This window comes from Caenorhabditis briggsae, assembly GCF_000004555.2.
Source record: "Caenorhabditis briggsae complete genome, chrX, whole genome shotgun sequence".
Classification (NCBI taxonomy): domain Eukaryota; kingdom Metazoa; phylum Nematoda; class Chromadorea; order Rhabditida; family Rhabditidae; genus Caenorhabditis; species Caenorhabditis briggsae.
The window spans coordinates 17,077,241-17,092,248 of NC_013491.2; the positions used below are offsets into that span (position 1 = coordinate 17,077,241).

The window sequence follows — 15,008 nt, forward strand, 5'->3', positions numbered from 1 at the left end:
CCGACAATATCGTAATTTTTTTTGGTTGAGGGTTTAGTATTAATTATTAAACGTCAATATGAATAAAACTAAAAATGTTGTTTTCTTTCAATTTTTGTTTTGTTTTTTCTTGCTGTTGTTCCCAGCTTGAAATATTTCGCTTTGTCATCATTTTAGCTTTGTTTCATTTCATCAGTTTCGCAAAATACTATCAATTTTCAGGAATCTGCTATGCCAAAACCATCAAAAAACCATCTTTCTGATGTTCAGTTCTACACTCGATTCGACGTTCATGCTTATGGTCTCAACGTATTTCGGGCGGAACTATTTTTCCTCATTGATATATTAAAATTCACTTCTCAAACAGTTGAGGAGCACGACTTAATTTGTGATAAAGCGTGTGCTAGAGCAATAAGGAGAATGGAATATGCAATTGATTCGGGATTTGAGGAAGTGGAGGACAAACATGCTGATCGTCTGGATGCGGTGAAACATTTAGTTTACGTACAGGTTCGTTTTCTTTCTATTGTGCTAAAATATTTACATAACCAAATCATAATTGTGTTTTTATTTCAGTGTTTCACAGTGGGCCACAATTTTTACAAACTGCTCGCCAATCACACTCGTGAAACTCTCGGCGAGGATATGAAACCATATTTATTTTGCAAACAATTTTCGCTACCATGTGAAGGGAACGAGAAGATCAAAAATAGAGAGAACCGACAAGAAGTATTATCTGAAGTGTTTCAAACAAGCACACGTGGAATGATTGAAAGATTTGAAAAAAATCGAATGTACGAAGACTGTGTTTTGGCTGATGTTCACGCCAGTGCAATAGATGAGTTCCTGGTCAAACTGGAAGACGACATGGAAGAAGATATGGAAAGAGAAATGAATTCGGTCCAACTCGAAGCCTACTGCTGTTACAATTATCATGAAGCCTACAATAGCATGATAGAGGAAATCGATCGAATGTTTGCTGAACTCAAAGCCGATAGTGCTGAAACCCGTCACTGGGTATTGTCATCCAAGGAAATGGTAATCAAGCGCGTAAGTTTTTTTTTTCTTCAAAAACTGGCCCTTGATTTCATATTTATAATTTCAGTGCCGCGTGGAAGCCACGGAATTTTTCAATCGATATCATGATTACTGGAACGATCTGTTGGCTGCAGAGAAAGAAAATCGTGAAATAGATACTTTCGACATCGATCCTCGTCTGAAGATTATGCTGCGTGAAAGCAGGAAACGGATTAACAAAAGTAAAACAGAGCGAGCTGGATTGGAATTAGCTGAAAATTTGAAGAGAAATTTTAATTGTGAGAATCCAAAAGATTTCTGGAATACTTCTTCTCAAAAGAAATTTAACAATCTTGCCTACCTTCCAGAAGTGGAAGGCACAATCGCAAAAGAGGTCCAAAACCAATATGGAAAACACGTTCAGGAAAAGATGTATGCGGTCTCCTCGGATGTTCAAAATCTCAATGTTGAAGCTCCGAAAAAAAAGAATGAGCAATCTCGAAAGGAAGTTAAAGCTTCGGTTCAGTCAAGTCTGCAAGGATCGAGCACTCAAAGCACTTCGGGGCCACAAAGAATCGCAGAAGAGGTCCAAATCCAATATGAGAATCAGGTTCAGGGAAAGATGAATGCGGTCTCCTCGGATGTTCAAAATCTCAATGTTGAAGCTCCGAAAAAGAAGAATGAGCAATCTCGAAAGGAAGTTAAAGCTTCGGTTCAGTCAAGTCTGCAAGGATCGAGCACTCAAAGCACTTCGGGGCCACAAAGAATCGCAGAAGAGGTCCAAAATCAATATGAGAATCAGGTTCAGGGAAAGATGAATGCGGTCTCCTCGGATGTTCAAAATCTCAATGTTGAAGCTCCGAAAAAGAAGAATGAGCAATCTCGAAAGGAAGTTAAAGCTTCGGTTCAGTCAAGTCTGCAAGGATCGAGCACTCAAAGCACTTCGGGGCCACAAAGAATCGCAGAAGAGGTCCAAAATCAATATGAGAATCAGGTTCAGGGAAAGATGAATGCGGTCTCCTCGGATGTTCAAAATCTCAATGTTGAAGCTCCGAAAAAAAAGAATGAGCAATCTCGAAAGGAAGTTAAAGCTTCGGTTCAGTCAAGTCTGCAAGGATCGAGCACTCAAAGCACTTCGGGGCCACAAAGAATCGCAGAAGAGGTCCAAATCCAATATGAGAATCAGGTTCAGGGAAAGATGAATGCGGTCTCCTCGGATGTTCAAAATCTCAATGTTGAAGCTCCGAAAAAGAAGAATGAGCAATCTCGAAAGGAAGTTAAAGCTTCGGTTCAGTCAAGTCTGCAAGGATCGAGCACTCAAAGCACTTCGGGGCCACAAAGAATCGCAGAAGAGGTCCAAAATCAATATGAGAATCAGGTTCAGGGAAAGATGAATGCGGTCTCCTCGGATGTTCAAAATCTCAATGTTGAAGCTCCGAAAAAGAAGAATGAGCAATTTCGAGATGAAGTGAAGGCTCCGGTTCAATCAAGTCAGCAAGGGTCAAGCACTCAAAACACTTCGAGGGCAGAAAGAGCGCAACGATTAAAAACTTCGCGGTTACAAAGAGCACAACGATCGAGAAATTACACATACCTGCAAAACCTGCAACGCCAAAGGACGGAGGAGAATGCAGCAGCACAATCGGCAAGAACGTCAAATCAGAATGTATGTTTTTATCTATTTCGATCGGGGGAATTTCATGTTTCCTCTAATTTACTCCCCGCCCATATTGTCAAATTTGAGCTTAGTTATCTCAATTTTTGTGAATGATATCAAAATTTTATCAACTGATACATTTTCATTGAAGTACCACCAACACTTAATCAGTTGACAGAAATGTTATATCTTCCACAAATATCAAGATAATCGAGCTCGAAGTCTATGATTTGATGAGTTTCTATTAGAGAAAATACGGTAATGCTTCTCTTTTTTTTCTAGAAGTTTGTTGTTTCAAATAGTTCATTTTCAGGCCCAAGTCCCCACTCAGAACCGGGAATCAGTCCGTCCACCTAGCCATCCTGAACACCGAACCGATATTCTCGCCAAAATGATCGCCAAGTGCTCTATTTCGAAATGAAGAGCATAACGAAACATATTTTGACTCAACCAACGTTATTTTTCGAAATTATTCAAAATCATATCTATTTTTAAGTATTAATTGCTTTCCTAGCAGTCCCATGATGCTCGAAATACCCTTAATTATTTTTTTCCGGTTTCATCTTACACCTCACTAATTTTCTTTTCCTTTTTATCACGATTCAATCAGACATGAAGCCTGAATTACCGTCTACTTATTTTCTCCCTGTTTCACTTTTTTGCCCGTTCTTCGTAAATTATCTTGAACCGTTTACTAATCTCTCAACATCAATTCCTCGCCCTAAAATGATTCTCAGCCTAGCCAACAAACGTTTCTTATGTATCATTTATTCGCTAGCCTCCCATGATTTTTATAAGATTAAAAAAAATTTTTTTAGTTTTCGTAGAATGTTTTGTATATCCAGATTTCTTTGTGACCCGTATGGATTGTCTTGTTACATATGCAAGCTGAAAATGTATCCAATTAAAAAAAAATTAAAATCCCCTCTGTTAAATTTTCTGTATGCAATGCATGACCCGAAAACAAAAGCAAATCAGCATTTTGCTGCGGCCGCGGCAATTAAAAAAGCTGAGGTTTTCTAGGCCAGCCGCTAGTCTTTCTAGGCCACTCGACAAATCCGTGCGAGACCCTTGCGTTTGATGTGGAAGCGATTTACGAGCTCAAATTTCGTTTTCTGCCTTGCGTCCATTTTTGTCCTCTTACAATAAGAATAAATTTCCTCCTCTTGGCTATAAACATTTTCTGATTTACACCTAAACGGATTGTCGAGCTAATACCGCGTTACATTCGCGCTGGGCGCAGACCATTACTGTGGTGTTGTGGTCCTGTTCATCGGTAAGGTCAAATTTCTCTGTCACACTCCACTTATCTCACACACTCTCACCATTCACCCAAAAATAATTGGTCCATGCTACCCATTCCTTGTGCGTTTGGTGTAACCTGGCACGATTTGTAAAAATGTATTGTTCTGACGTGTTTTAAGGCAATTCTTCTTTTTCATATTGTCATGTGTTCAGTCAGCAACTTTTGTCTGATCATAACTTCACTGGAAGGACTTACTTGGTGAAAAACACTTTACGTTATTCATAAACTGTGACTTGTTTCGCTTCGTTTCGTTTGATCATTTTTTCCATTGCAAAATATTTTTGATTTCCAGAAGTCTGCTATGTCAAAGCCACCAAAAATCGCTTCTTCCGATTCTACACTTGGTTCGAATTCTACACTCGAATTCTACACTCGGTTCGACGTCCATGCGCATGGTCTGAACGTGTTTCAGTCTGAAGCATTTCTCCTCATTGATAGATTAACATGCAAAGCTCAAACTGTTGAGGAGCACGACTTTGTTCGAAAGCACTTGTTAGAGCAAGACAAAGGAACAAGTACGTTTTTTCCTATTGTGCTGAAATTTCAAGAAAACCAATTTTGTTTGATGTCTCTATTTCAGTGTTTCGAAGAGGGTCGCAAATTCTTCGATATGTACGCCGAACACACTCGAGAAGCTCTCGACGAGGAGATGAAACATCTTATCTTCTGCCGTCAACATTTGAAACCATATGAAGAAACGGAGAAGACTAGAAATCGATGGAAGCGACAAGACAAAATATTTGAAATACAAGGGAAAAGCGCGAACGGAATGCTCGAAAGACTTAAAAAAGATCGAATGTACGAAGACTGTGTTTTGGCTGATGTTCACGCCAGTGCCATAGACGAGTTCCGGGTCAAGCTGGATGACAACATGAACGAAGCTATCAATAAATCAGTTGATTCACGCCAATTCATGAAGCTCTGCGAAACTCTTTATATAGAAGCGTACGAATGCATGAAGAAAGAAATTGATTATATGTTTGCTGCAATAACATTTGAGAATGCTGAAGCCCGTCACAGGGTCTGGTCATTCAAGGATATGGTCATCAAGCGCGTAGGTTTTTTTTCAAATTGAATTTCCATTCCATGTTTATCATTTCAGTGCTGCGTGGAATCTCACGTGTTTTACGACCGATATATTGATTACTGGGTAGACATGTGCTGCGCCAAGAAAGAAGGTTGTGAAATAAATGATTTAGACGTAGATCTACGTTTGATGACTATGTTGGGTGAAAGCAAAGAACGAGTTGGCAAAAGGAATGCAGAACGTCAAGCAAAATTGGACTTTGCGGAAAAATTGAAAAGAAATTTTAACTGCGAGGATCCAAAAAGTTTCTGGAAGACATCTGCTCAGAAAGAATTGGACCAAAAGTCTCCTGCCGCTGTTCCACCAATTATGAAAAAACTCAACAATCTTGCCCACCGTCCGGAAGTGGAAGGCACAATCGCAGAAGAGGTCCGAAACCAATATGAGAATCACGTTCGGGAAAAAATGAATGCGGCCTGCTCTGATGCTCAAAATCTCAATGATGGAGCTCCGAAAAAGAAAAATGAACGAACTCGAAAGGAAGATAAGACCCAGGTTCAATCAACTCAGCAAGGGTCGAGCACTCAAAGCACTTCGAGAGCAGAAAGAGCGCAACGATTAAAAACTTTGCGGTTACGAAAAGAAGAAAAAATCAGAAACTACACGTCCATGCAAAACCTGCAACGCCAAAGGGCGGAGGAGAATGCAGCAGCACAATCGGCAAGAACGTCCAATCAGAGTGTATGTTTTTATCTTTTTTTTTAATGGAGGAATTTCAAAATTCCTCTAATTAAAGCTCCGCTCAAATCGTCAACTTTGAGCTCATGTCAGCTGTCTCGATTTCTGTAAAAGATATCAGAAAGTGGTAAATAAAAAATTAGTCAACATAATTTCACCAAACTTTTTATTAGTTAACCGAAATTTGATATCATTCACAGATATAAAGATAATTGAGTTCAACATCTACTGTTTTGGTGGGCTTCTATCAGAGGGAATACAATAATTCTTCCCATATTTTTATTCTAAGAGTTTGTTGCTTCAAAAAGTTCATTTTCAGGCCCAACCCTCAATTGAGAACCGGGAATCAGTCCGTCCACCCAACCTTCGGGGCTGCTCTGATGTTGAGGAACTCAATGTTGGAGCTTCGAAAACGAAGAAAGAGGAATCTCAAAAAGAAGTTGAAGCTCCGGTTCAATCAAGTCAGCAAGGGTCGGGCAGTCAGGGCTCTTCGAGGGCACAAAGAGCAAGACGACCAAAAAGTTATTTGTATTTGCTCGAGCTACGAAGTCGAAGGGCGGAGGCGGATGACGTGGCACGATTTGCATGCGTGTCAAATCAGAGTGTATGTTTCTGTTGTCTTCTATTTTCAATTTTTGAAGCTGTTGATTGAAAAGTCATTTTTCAGGCCCAACCCTCCATTCAGAACCGGGAATCAGTCCGTCCACCCAACCTTCGGGGCTGCTCTGATGTTGAGAAGCTCAATGTTGGAGCTTCGAAAACGAAGAAAGAGGAATCTCAAAAAGAAGTTAAAGCTCCGGTTCAATCAAGTCAGCAAGGGTCGGGCAGTCAGGGCTCTTCGAGGGCACAAAGAGCAAGACGACCAAAAAGTTATTTGTATTTGCTCGAGCTACGAAGTCGAAGGGCGGAGGCGGATGACGTGGCACGATTTGCATGCGTGTCAAATCAGAGTGTATGTTTCTGTCGTCTTCTATTTTCAATTTTTGAAGCTGTTGATTGAAAAGTCATTTTTCAGGCCCAACCCTCCATTCAGAATCAACAATCTGTCCGTACATCCAGCCATCCGAAAAACGAAACCAATATTCTCACCAAAATGATGGACAAGTGCTCTGTTTCCAAATGAGAAATTCTACAGAAAATCCCATTTTGTTATCAAAAATGCCTGATATTTTCTGAAACGTCCCTCTTTTTTTCAAAACTATTCAACCAGCCATGAAGCTTGAATTGTCCTTTTTATCTTCTTCCGTTTTTACTTTTTTTCCCGTTTTTTGTAAATTTTTCCAAACAGAACCACTGATCTCCCAACATCTCTCTTCTCATTCTGAAACGATTCTCAGCTTTTCAAAAAAACTTTTCTTGTCAAATGTGTTATTTATTCGCTAGCCTCCCACGAATTTCATGAGATTCAATAAATTGCTTTTTGGTAAATAGACTTCCTTTTCCGCCGCAAGAACTGTCTTGTTACATGTTTGAAATACAAATACAGTATCGGTCAAAAAGATATACAAAAACATGTTTTCAGTTGATTTTTACACATTTCGGTCATTTTTACTACAGTTTTTGACCCGTTCTTGTTCTCTAAACGTGAAATGACGGTTCTTTCAGAAATCGGCAAGTAACTGAAAAACTAGGTGTTTCAAAAAATTCTGTTTCACACCCTCGCAAATTTTCATAGCGATCGGAAACTTTACGGGCGAGCTCCAGACACCTGAAAACGATTATATCGGCCTAAAATCAATTGCAAAACACAATTTTTATTGACTGGCACTGTACTGTATATATATAGGGTTGTTATTTTCCTGGGGAACTGCCTTGTTACATAATCAAGCTTGAAATGCCATACTTCGAATTTTCTGTGTGCAATCGAGCACCTTTGCATGACCCAGAGATTATTTTCTGCCGACCGAATAGGCCACGTTGCAAACGCGTTGTGCGCGCACAATTGGTGTGTTGTGGTGGTCCTCTTCATCGGTAAGGTCAACTCCGTCTCTCTCTTTCTCTCTCGCCCTCTACTTATCTCATACATTCTCATCTCCTCATTCACCCAAAAACAATTGCCCCCGTTTGGTGTGGCACAGTGTGTCTTACGTAAACTTTCCATTTCGGGCGGGCCTCCCGGAAACGCCCGTCACCCAACAGGGTAACGGGCCGCCCTACACCCGCCCGATACGCCCGGTTTCGTGGTCCAACAAAATTATGATTAAACGCGCTTTACACTTTTTGAAATCTTTTTTGACGCAAAACAATAAATGAAATTTAATTCAGGCGTTTCAAAATATAGGGCGTCAGGCGGGCGCCACACCCGGGCGGGCGGAGCAGGTGAAATTCGCCCGAGATGGAAAGCTTAGTCTTACGCAATCGATTGTTTTTTCTCTTTTCCATCCTTCGACGACTCTTTCTTCCTTTTTTTTCCGACACACCACTGATAGATGTGTTCACTAACAAACAATTTTCCAGAACTTGATTCCAAACATGACTGAAAGCTTTCCGGTAATATTCCACACAAAAACTCCATCTGCGCCGATGCTCACTCACAAGGGTTGGACTTATTCCGTATTTGGGTGTTCCAGTATCTGGAACAGCATGCCTTCCGCTTACGGATATGTCCTAATACGCAAACGTCAGTCAGAAGGCACTCCAATGCGCAAAATCATTCATGGCAACCAAGATTGAAGCCGTAATGAGCGAGGCAGAATATGGAAGTGTTACCAAGTACAATAAAGCAAGACAGGCTGTCGAAAAACGAGTAAGTTTCAGTTTTTATAATGCAGTACTTCAAGACAAATAATAATTTCAGTGCTTGAAGGACTGCATGAACTTCTACGATGAGTACTCGAATCTTATCAAACAAACCTTGTACATAACGCAACAATTGTTAAGCAAAAACCGAACGGATGGTGAGAAACGTCATTTGGAGCGGGAACTGGAGTGGCGAAAGCCAGTGAACGACCGTCTAGTCCAGGAGGTCGTCGACGGTGCATACCGACTGAGTGAGATTGCTGAAAAAGAGAAAGCAGAAAAGGAGACTCGCGAAAAAACTGGATCCAATGATAAGAATGCATCATATACTGCTATTCAAAACGAGATTCCAAAAGACAAATCACTGGAAATGGAATTTTCAAAGAATCAAGACGATGAAAAAGGACGATCGAAAAATCACAAGACACCGAAGAAATTGGAGGCGGCGGCCAGAAGGCCTTTCCGATTGAAGCAGTATTATTACATGCAAGAACTTCAACGCAAAAGAGCCGAGGAGTCCAAATCAGCCACATCATCGCAAGCATCGGAATCTAATATGAATGAGAAGGTATGTTTGCATCAGTTTCATTGAAAAACTTCAATTATTTCTTTGTTTTCAGTCAGACGACACTGCCGAAAAACAAGGATCCGCAAAAGCATCATCATCTGGAGAGAACCAACTCGCTGTTATCGCAGGAGAATTTGAAAGTGTGTCATCTCCTCGGTTGATGATTCCAAGTGTTTTAAAGCCTAGAAGAAATGACAATTTCGACACTTTGGATGCTGAAAATTATTCCTTATCTGTCAAGCAAGCGATTTCCAAGCTAATTTAATTTATTGTAATTATTGTAATCAAGTATTTCCTGATCTCCTAAAATAACTGATTGATTTCCCCCAATGTTTGTTTTATTCTTTTTTGAAATTCCCCTTCGCCCGATCCTTATATCTCGGCCCATATTTTTGAAATCTGTCAAATAAAATTGTGATTCCCCAAAAATGTGTTTCATCGGAAAAGAAACTAGTCATAAATATCTCGAATAAAATATCGAGCCATTTAATAAAAAATGATGAATTCTAAGAATATTAAATTACTTCTAAAATTATTTTTAAAAAATGATTTTCCAATATCGGCGGTTTTTTTTCGATACTAACTGTTTTTCAAGCGAGAACGGCATTCAATACACTGCCCTAATCCCGCTGTGCTATAGAGCGCGGTTACTTCCCCTCGCAAAAAACAACATTCACCGAAACACACACATACAAACGCACGCAGACGCTCGCGCACGCTCCGCGGGGTGTGCGATCGCGACGAGACCCGTCACAGGGTTATAGATTTTTCCAGTGTCCCTGCTGCCTCAGAACAGACACCTTTCAGTCTAGACAACTATCGAGGTCGCACAACACTGTCTACCTGGTACAATGGCTGAGGAAGGAGTCAGAAAAAATCCTGCAAGAGCATCTCGAGTCGCTCCAGTGAGATATGAGGATACACAGGAATCAAGCTCAAGAAGACCGGCAAATCGTAATGTGAGTTTTTAAAAATTATTTTTCTATCAGAAAAGTAGAAATATTGGCGGAAGTGCTCTGTCGTAATTTTGTTGAATTCACAATTTTAGGCCAAAATTTCCAAAATCTATAGGATTTCATTAGAGCGCGTTTGCCAATTCTCTTTTCTAATACACTGGAGGTTGATACGATGTGTACGAAAACGTATTGTTCAATTGATTTTTGGTCATTTGGACCATTTTCAAGTGTCTCGAGCTCGGTTGTTAAGTTTCCGATCACTTCGAAAATTCTGGAGGGTGTGGATGTACCAACAATTCTACAAATGCAAATTTTCTTAATTTGGATCTGTTTAACACCCTCCAAAACTTTCAAATTGATCGTAGCCGAGCTCCAGACCCCTAAAATTCCTGAAAATGACCGAAAATCAATTGAAAAATACATTTTTGTATATCTTATTGATTGGTATTGTAATCTTATTGACCGATACTCTATATGATTTCAATAGAGCGCGTTTCCATAAATTCCACGCTGCAAATAAATCTTTGGTATTACAATCTATTAATCCATTTCAGCAATCATATAATGATGGCTCTTACACTGTCGAACGAATTTTGGCAAGAAGAAAGATTGGAAAACGACTAGAATACATGGTGAAATGGAAGGTTAGTTTATCGAAAATCCACCAATTACATGTAATCAAAAATTCGGTTTTCAGAATTTTGCTGAGCATCAATCCACATGGGAACCCGCTGACAATCTGAACTGTCCGCGTCTGGTTGCTGCATTCGAGAGAAACAGAGAATCCGTAAGATATCTATTACTTTCCCACGTTCCACAAAATTTATATTTCAGGGATATGCAAAAGGTGTTCCGGAGCCACCAGCTAAGAAATCGAAACTTCCAAAATCAAACTGTAGACTTTCGCCGATTTCTTCTGAAGACGAGGAGGAGAAAGCCAAACCGCGAAAAATGATGAAAAAGGTGCATGGTCTCACGACAGCATCAGGGAAACTTCAATATTTGTGTTGTTTTGTGGACAACACTTTTGCACTTGTTTCTCGAAGAGACATGCATAACCAGTAAGTTTTCTATTTAGGTTTTGCATTCGAAATTCTTGTTTCCAGCTACTCCCGTCAGCTCGAAAGGTACTATAAAGATAAAGCAAAGGAGGAAGAAATGCAAATACCACTGCCAGAAAGAGAGGAAGTAAAGGAGCAGAAAATGATATCCGTACCACCACTTCTTCAAGATGATCTCTGAACTTTTGTTCAAATTCGATTTTTTGTCATGTCTTCATAATACCGTATTTTCTTTATTTATCTTCCAGAATCTCACGATAAATTGAAAAATCAATAAATTTTTTGACTATTATGTTTTTCGTTGAAGAGTGGAGAAAAAGGACACGCGAGAAAAAAAGGCGCACACACTTTCCAGGCGCCGCGGGTCTCGAAGCGATCATGCCCGAACGGGCATGAAACTCAAATTTCGAAATCATTCTACGTATTTTAACGAGGTCGTGTGTGTTTTTTGTCGAATTTTTTGGATTTTTTTTTGAAATTTTCTGTTGAATTCGGGTAGAAAACGGTCTATTGACTGTTTTCGATCGTCGTATATATCTCGTACCTAAAATATTGTTCAGAAATGGCGGATCCAATCGGTACTGAGGACTTGAAGAAATTCGGCGATGATCTTTTGGGGAAGATAGCAGAGATGGTGAAGGAAGTCGGAAATGAGAAAAAAAAGGAACGAGAGGCAGAGGAGGAGAAGCCACCGAAAGTGTCGTCCAAAGGCATTCAGAAGAACTTGGATTTCAATTTCAAAATCCGAAATATTTTGACAAAGGCGGCAGCCAACGGAGAGTTGGAAGGGGCAGTTAAGGAAGTTCAAGACTTACTGTAGGCAAGAAACGGAGAGCTGCTGCTGCTGCTGGATTCCGATCCGAGTCTTCTGCAGACGAAGGATAAGTTAGACGCCTTGAAGGCCATCGCTGAAGTTGATTCTGAAAGCTCGACGACACAATCTGACATGACTTCAATTCTACTCCTCTCTAATCTTGCCGGCAATAACGGAAACAGAAGCGGAGGATTCCACGGAGAAAGCAAAAGAGCAGTATGCGCAGAGACAACCGTGGTTTCGACATGAGAGCACTTTCCGAGGCCAGGGAAGTGCTCGGCAATACGGAGGCCAGGGATTCGGTGGAGGCAGAGGTGGAAAAGGAGGAGTCAAGTGCTTCAAGTGCTCCCAGTATGGTCACTATGCCACAGAATGTGAACAAAGAAGGTATGAGTTTTCCGGACAGACTGTCAGCAGCTATTGATTTTTGGGAGAAAATCTGTGACGTAGAATGGATACTAAGTGTGATTGAAGATGGTTTTAAGATTCAATTAAACTCAAATGTAGTGCTACCAGAGCCTCAGGGCTTGATACGGCACAAAGAATTTTTGGTTGCAGAAATTGAAAGGCTGGAGGCAGAGGGCGTTTTGACGCGATCGGACCACCAACCACGATGTGTGTCTCCGCTGCATGTTGTAGAGCAAGGTAAGAAAAAGAGAATGATTCTCGATTTGAGTGAGTTGAACGAGAGCCTCGTTCCTCCTCGGTTTAAGCTAGAAAACCTCAAAACTGCCTGGCCATTTCTAGAAGACGCGCGCTATGCGGCTACCTTATTATTACCACGTTAAACCTAAATTTAATAAACATGTGACATAAAATTCCTTTTTCGTAGTGATGAAACAGAAAAACATATTTTCTTGTAACGTAGAGGAAAGAGAATAAAACGTTCCATCCTCTTGAATCTAACACAACTAATTAAAAAAACAGTTGTTAAAGAAAGATGTTGTACGGATATCCTTTTCTGATAACGTTCTTTATCTTATCATCACGTGGCGCCACGACGGTTTGCTGCAGTAATAAATGTTGACCACGCGGTTGCAATAGTTGTCTCAACCATTATTTCATGTTAGATTACAAGAAAATATTTTCAATTTGTTTATTAATGCTCTTAACCCAATTCATGACATTTTTGGGATTGCAAATCTTCATTGCTGCCTATCTCGCCATGATTTCCACTAAAATCACAAAAAGTGTTAGGAAAAATCCAGTTTCAATCGCGCCTTGCTTTTGGACCGCTTGGTTGCCTGAAATTTGAGTGATTAATTTTTAAAAACTCATATACCATATTCCCTTTAATTGAAGCTCTTCCAAGCTGTCAAGTTTGAGCTCATTTATCTTGGTTCCTGGGAAAGATGTCGAAATTTTGCCAACTGATTAACTTTCGTCATAATATCATTATTAACTGATCAGTTGACAGAATTTTGATATCTTTCACAGAAATCGGGAAGCATGAGCTTGGAGTTGACGGTTTGGGTAAATTTTTAATAGAGGAAATGCGATATCTCAATAAATTAAACATGACAACTTACTTCTGCACTGACACAAAACTCCGGTTGCTGTGAAATTGCCCGGGTTCAAGCGAATCAAGCTGTATCCCTAAAAACTACGTGTTTTTCTTTTTTCCAAAAACCATGCACAAACCACAAAAGCCCCTTGAACAACATCACACGGCTCTGTTGCATTGCCAACTCCGGCTGTTATAGTTTTATTCTCGAGTCGGGACCACCAATTCCATTTTGCGGAACACTCTTCTCTTTCCAAACTCAACAGCATGCTATGATCAGGCTGGAAGCTTTGTGATTTTCTTGGGTATCGAGATTTTTTCTTACGTGTCGAATTCCATATTGTATATAGTATCCCAGAAGATCCACATCGGAGATAACGCCCATTTGGCACGAAGTGGCTGTATTTGAAGATTTTTACATTATCAAAATTTAGAATCTATTAGAACCGATCTTTTGGCCGCATACATCGGGTTACAACGATAAAATCTACAGGTAGTTATTTGAGATTTTCTTAGAGGTCGTACATCAAAAGAGCAATTATCAGCTGTTCTAAAAGATCGATCATGTTTCTCAGAAATAATAATTACATTCTCTGATTTCATCTTGCGTAACTAAATAAGCAAACCGAGCAGGTGCATTGAAATCAGATCGGTTAGAAAAAGGAAGAAAAACTCACGATGTAACTTGTTAAACAGAATTTCACATCGCTCCGGTATTGTGTAGTTCTCGGAATCTTCTTGTACCGGAGCGTATAGTGTACATTGGTCACCATAGAAAAATGTATTCACACCTTCTGTTTTTCCGATTGTTTTGCAAACCTGAAGCAAATTTGAGGATTTTTTGTTAATAGAGCATGAACTGTTTTTTGGTTTGTTCAGCTGCTCGCAATTATTAAAAAGTAACGATTTGTCAGTGTTGAAAAGAGCTATTGTTTATATTGTTTGTTGGAGCGCCGAACAGTTGTGCAAAATCATATGCTCACTGGACTATACAAACCAGAAGTACTACATCTGCTAAATTTTTCAATTCTTTCAAATTATGACCTTATTAGAAATTTAAATTAGTTCGGTTTTGTTGGAGGATAGTTGAAAAGCTATTCTAATTTCCATTTTCATCGATTTTTGTGATTAAAACATTTTTCAAACAATTTTTTAGACGTAACTTTCATCTTCAAACCAATATATCTCGTTTCCCGTGGAAGGCATCAAAAAGTGCTCAACTGACAAAATATTGTTTATTTTATGATAAACATTTTGTCAGTTGATCATTTTCTAATATATTTCACGAGAAACGAGATATCTGAACATAAAAATGACGGGTAAGGGGGGGGGGGGTCATTCTGTGAAAGTTTGTATGGTATAGTTGAAGTGAAGTTTCAAACTAATTAATGTTAAATTATTTTATAAATAAAACACAATTTTCAAACTAAGTTGCTTTTTTGCAATGCAAGCTTTCTTGATACTTTATTAGGATTTTAACAAAGAGATGTCCAGCACTTTTTTCATTCTCACAATGTCTCTTACCTCACACAATGTAGAGTTTCCTGGACAGTCATAGCAATAAGACAATTTTGAATATAGAAAAGGGATAAGAAAAATTGAAAAGCTGGTGAGTTTCATGTTCGAGTTAGATACTCTGTTG

The 15,008-nt window shown here is 39.6% G+C and overlaps 4 protein-coding genes across 4 annotated transcripts in view; 3 read left to right on the forward strand and 1 right to left on the reverse strand.

Moving 5' to 3' along the window:
• The window catches only part of CBG05265, a gene marked incomplete at both ends in the record, with an annotated part of 11,128 nt that extends 4,281 nt beyond the window's left edge, over nucleotides 1-6,847 (forward strand). The window contains 8 exons of the mRNA XM_002645524.1: nucleotides 202-489; nucleotides 556-1,029; nucleotides 1,085-2,662; nucleotides 4,252-5,013; nucleotides 5,062-5,727; nucleotides 6,044-6,328; nucleotides 6,392-6,676; nucleotides 6,740-6,847. Of these exons, the coding sequence (XP_002645570.1) occupies nucleotides 202-489; nucleotides 556-1,029; nucleotides 1,085-2,662; nucleotides 4,252-5,013; nucleotides 5,062-5,727; nucleotides 6,044-6,328; nucleotides 6,392-6,676; nucleotides 6,740-6,847 (4,446 nt within the window). The remainder of the gene's footprint in view (nucleotides 1-201; nucleotides 490-555; nucleotides 1,030-1,084; nucleotides 2,663-4,251; nucleotides 5,014-5,061; nucleotides 5,728-6,043; nucleotides 6,329-6,391; nucleotides 6,677-6,739) is intronic.
• A 1,533-nt stretch (nucleotides 6,848-8,380) lies between these two features.
• Nucleotides 8,381-9,296, forward strand: CBG28013 (the record flags this gene model as incomplete). The annotated part of the gene is made up of 3 exons (XM_045240390.1): nucleotides 8,381-8,470; nucleotides 8,522-9,031; nucleotides 9,084-9,296. 3 exons carry the CDS (start codon nucleotides 8,381-8,383, stop codon nucleotides 9,294-9,296), a joined length of 813 nt encoding a protein of 270 aa, XP_045098408.1.
• Nucleotides 9,297-9,882: 586 nt separating this feature from the next.
• On the forward strand, nucleotides 9,883-11,229 carry CBG05267 (the record flags this gene model as incomplete). The annotated part of the gene is made up of 5 exons (XM_002645525.1): nucleotides 9,883-9,990; nucleotides 10,542-10,631; nucleotides 10,685-10,774; nucleotides 10,822-11,048; nucleotides 11,094-11,229. 5 exons carry the CDS (start codon nucleotides 9,883-9,885, stop codon nucleotides 11,227-11,229), a joined length of 651 nt encoding a protein of 216 aa, XP_002645571.1.
• Nucleotides 11,230-13,017: 1,788 nt separating this feature from the next.
• On the reverse strand, nucleotides 13,018-13,751 carry CBG05269 (the record flags this gene model as incomplete). Its single annotated transcript, XM_002645526.1, has 4 exons — nucleotides 13,018-13,106; nucleotides 13,392-13,458; nucleotides 13,504-13,647; nucleotides 13,692-13,751. The coding sequence occupies 4 exons, from the start codon at nucleotides 13,749-13,751 to the stop codon at nucleotides 13,018-13,020; spliced, it is 360 nt and encodes a 119-aa protein (XP_002645572.1).
• Nucleotides 13,752-15,008: the final 1,257 nt, after the last annotated feature.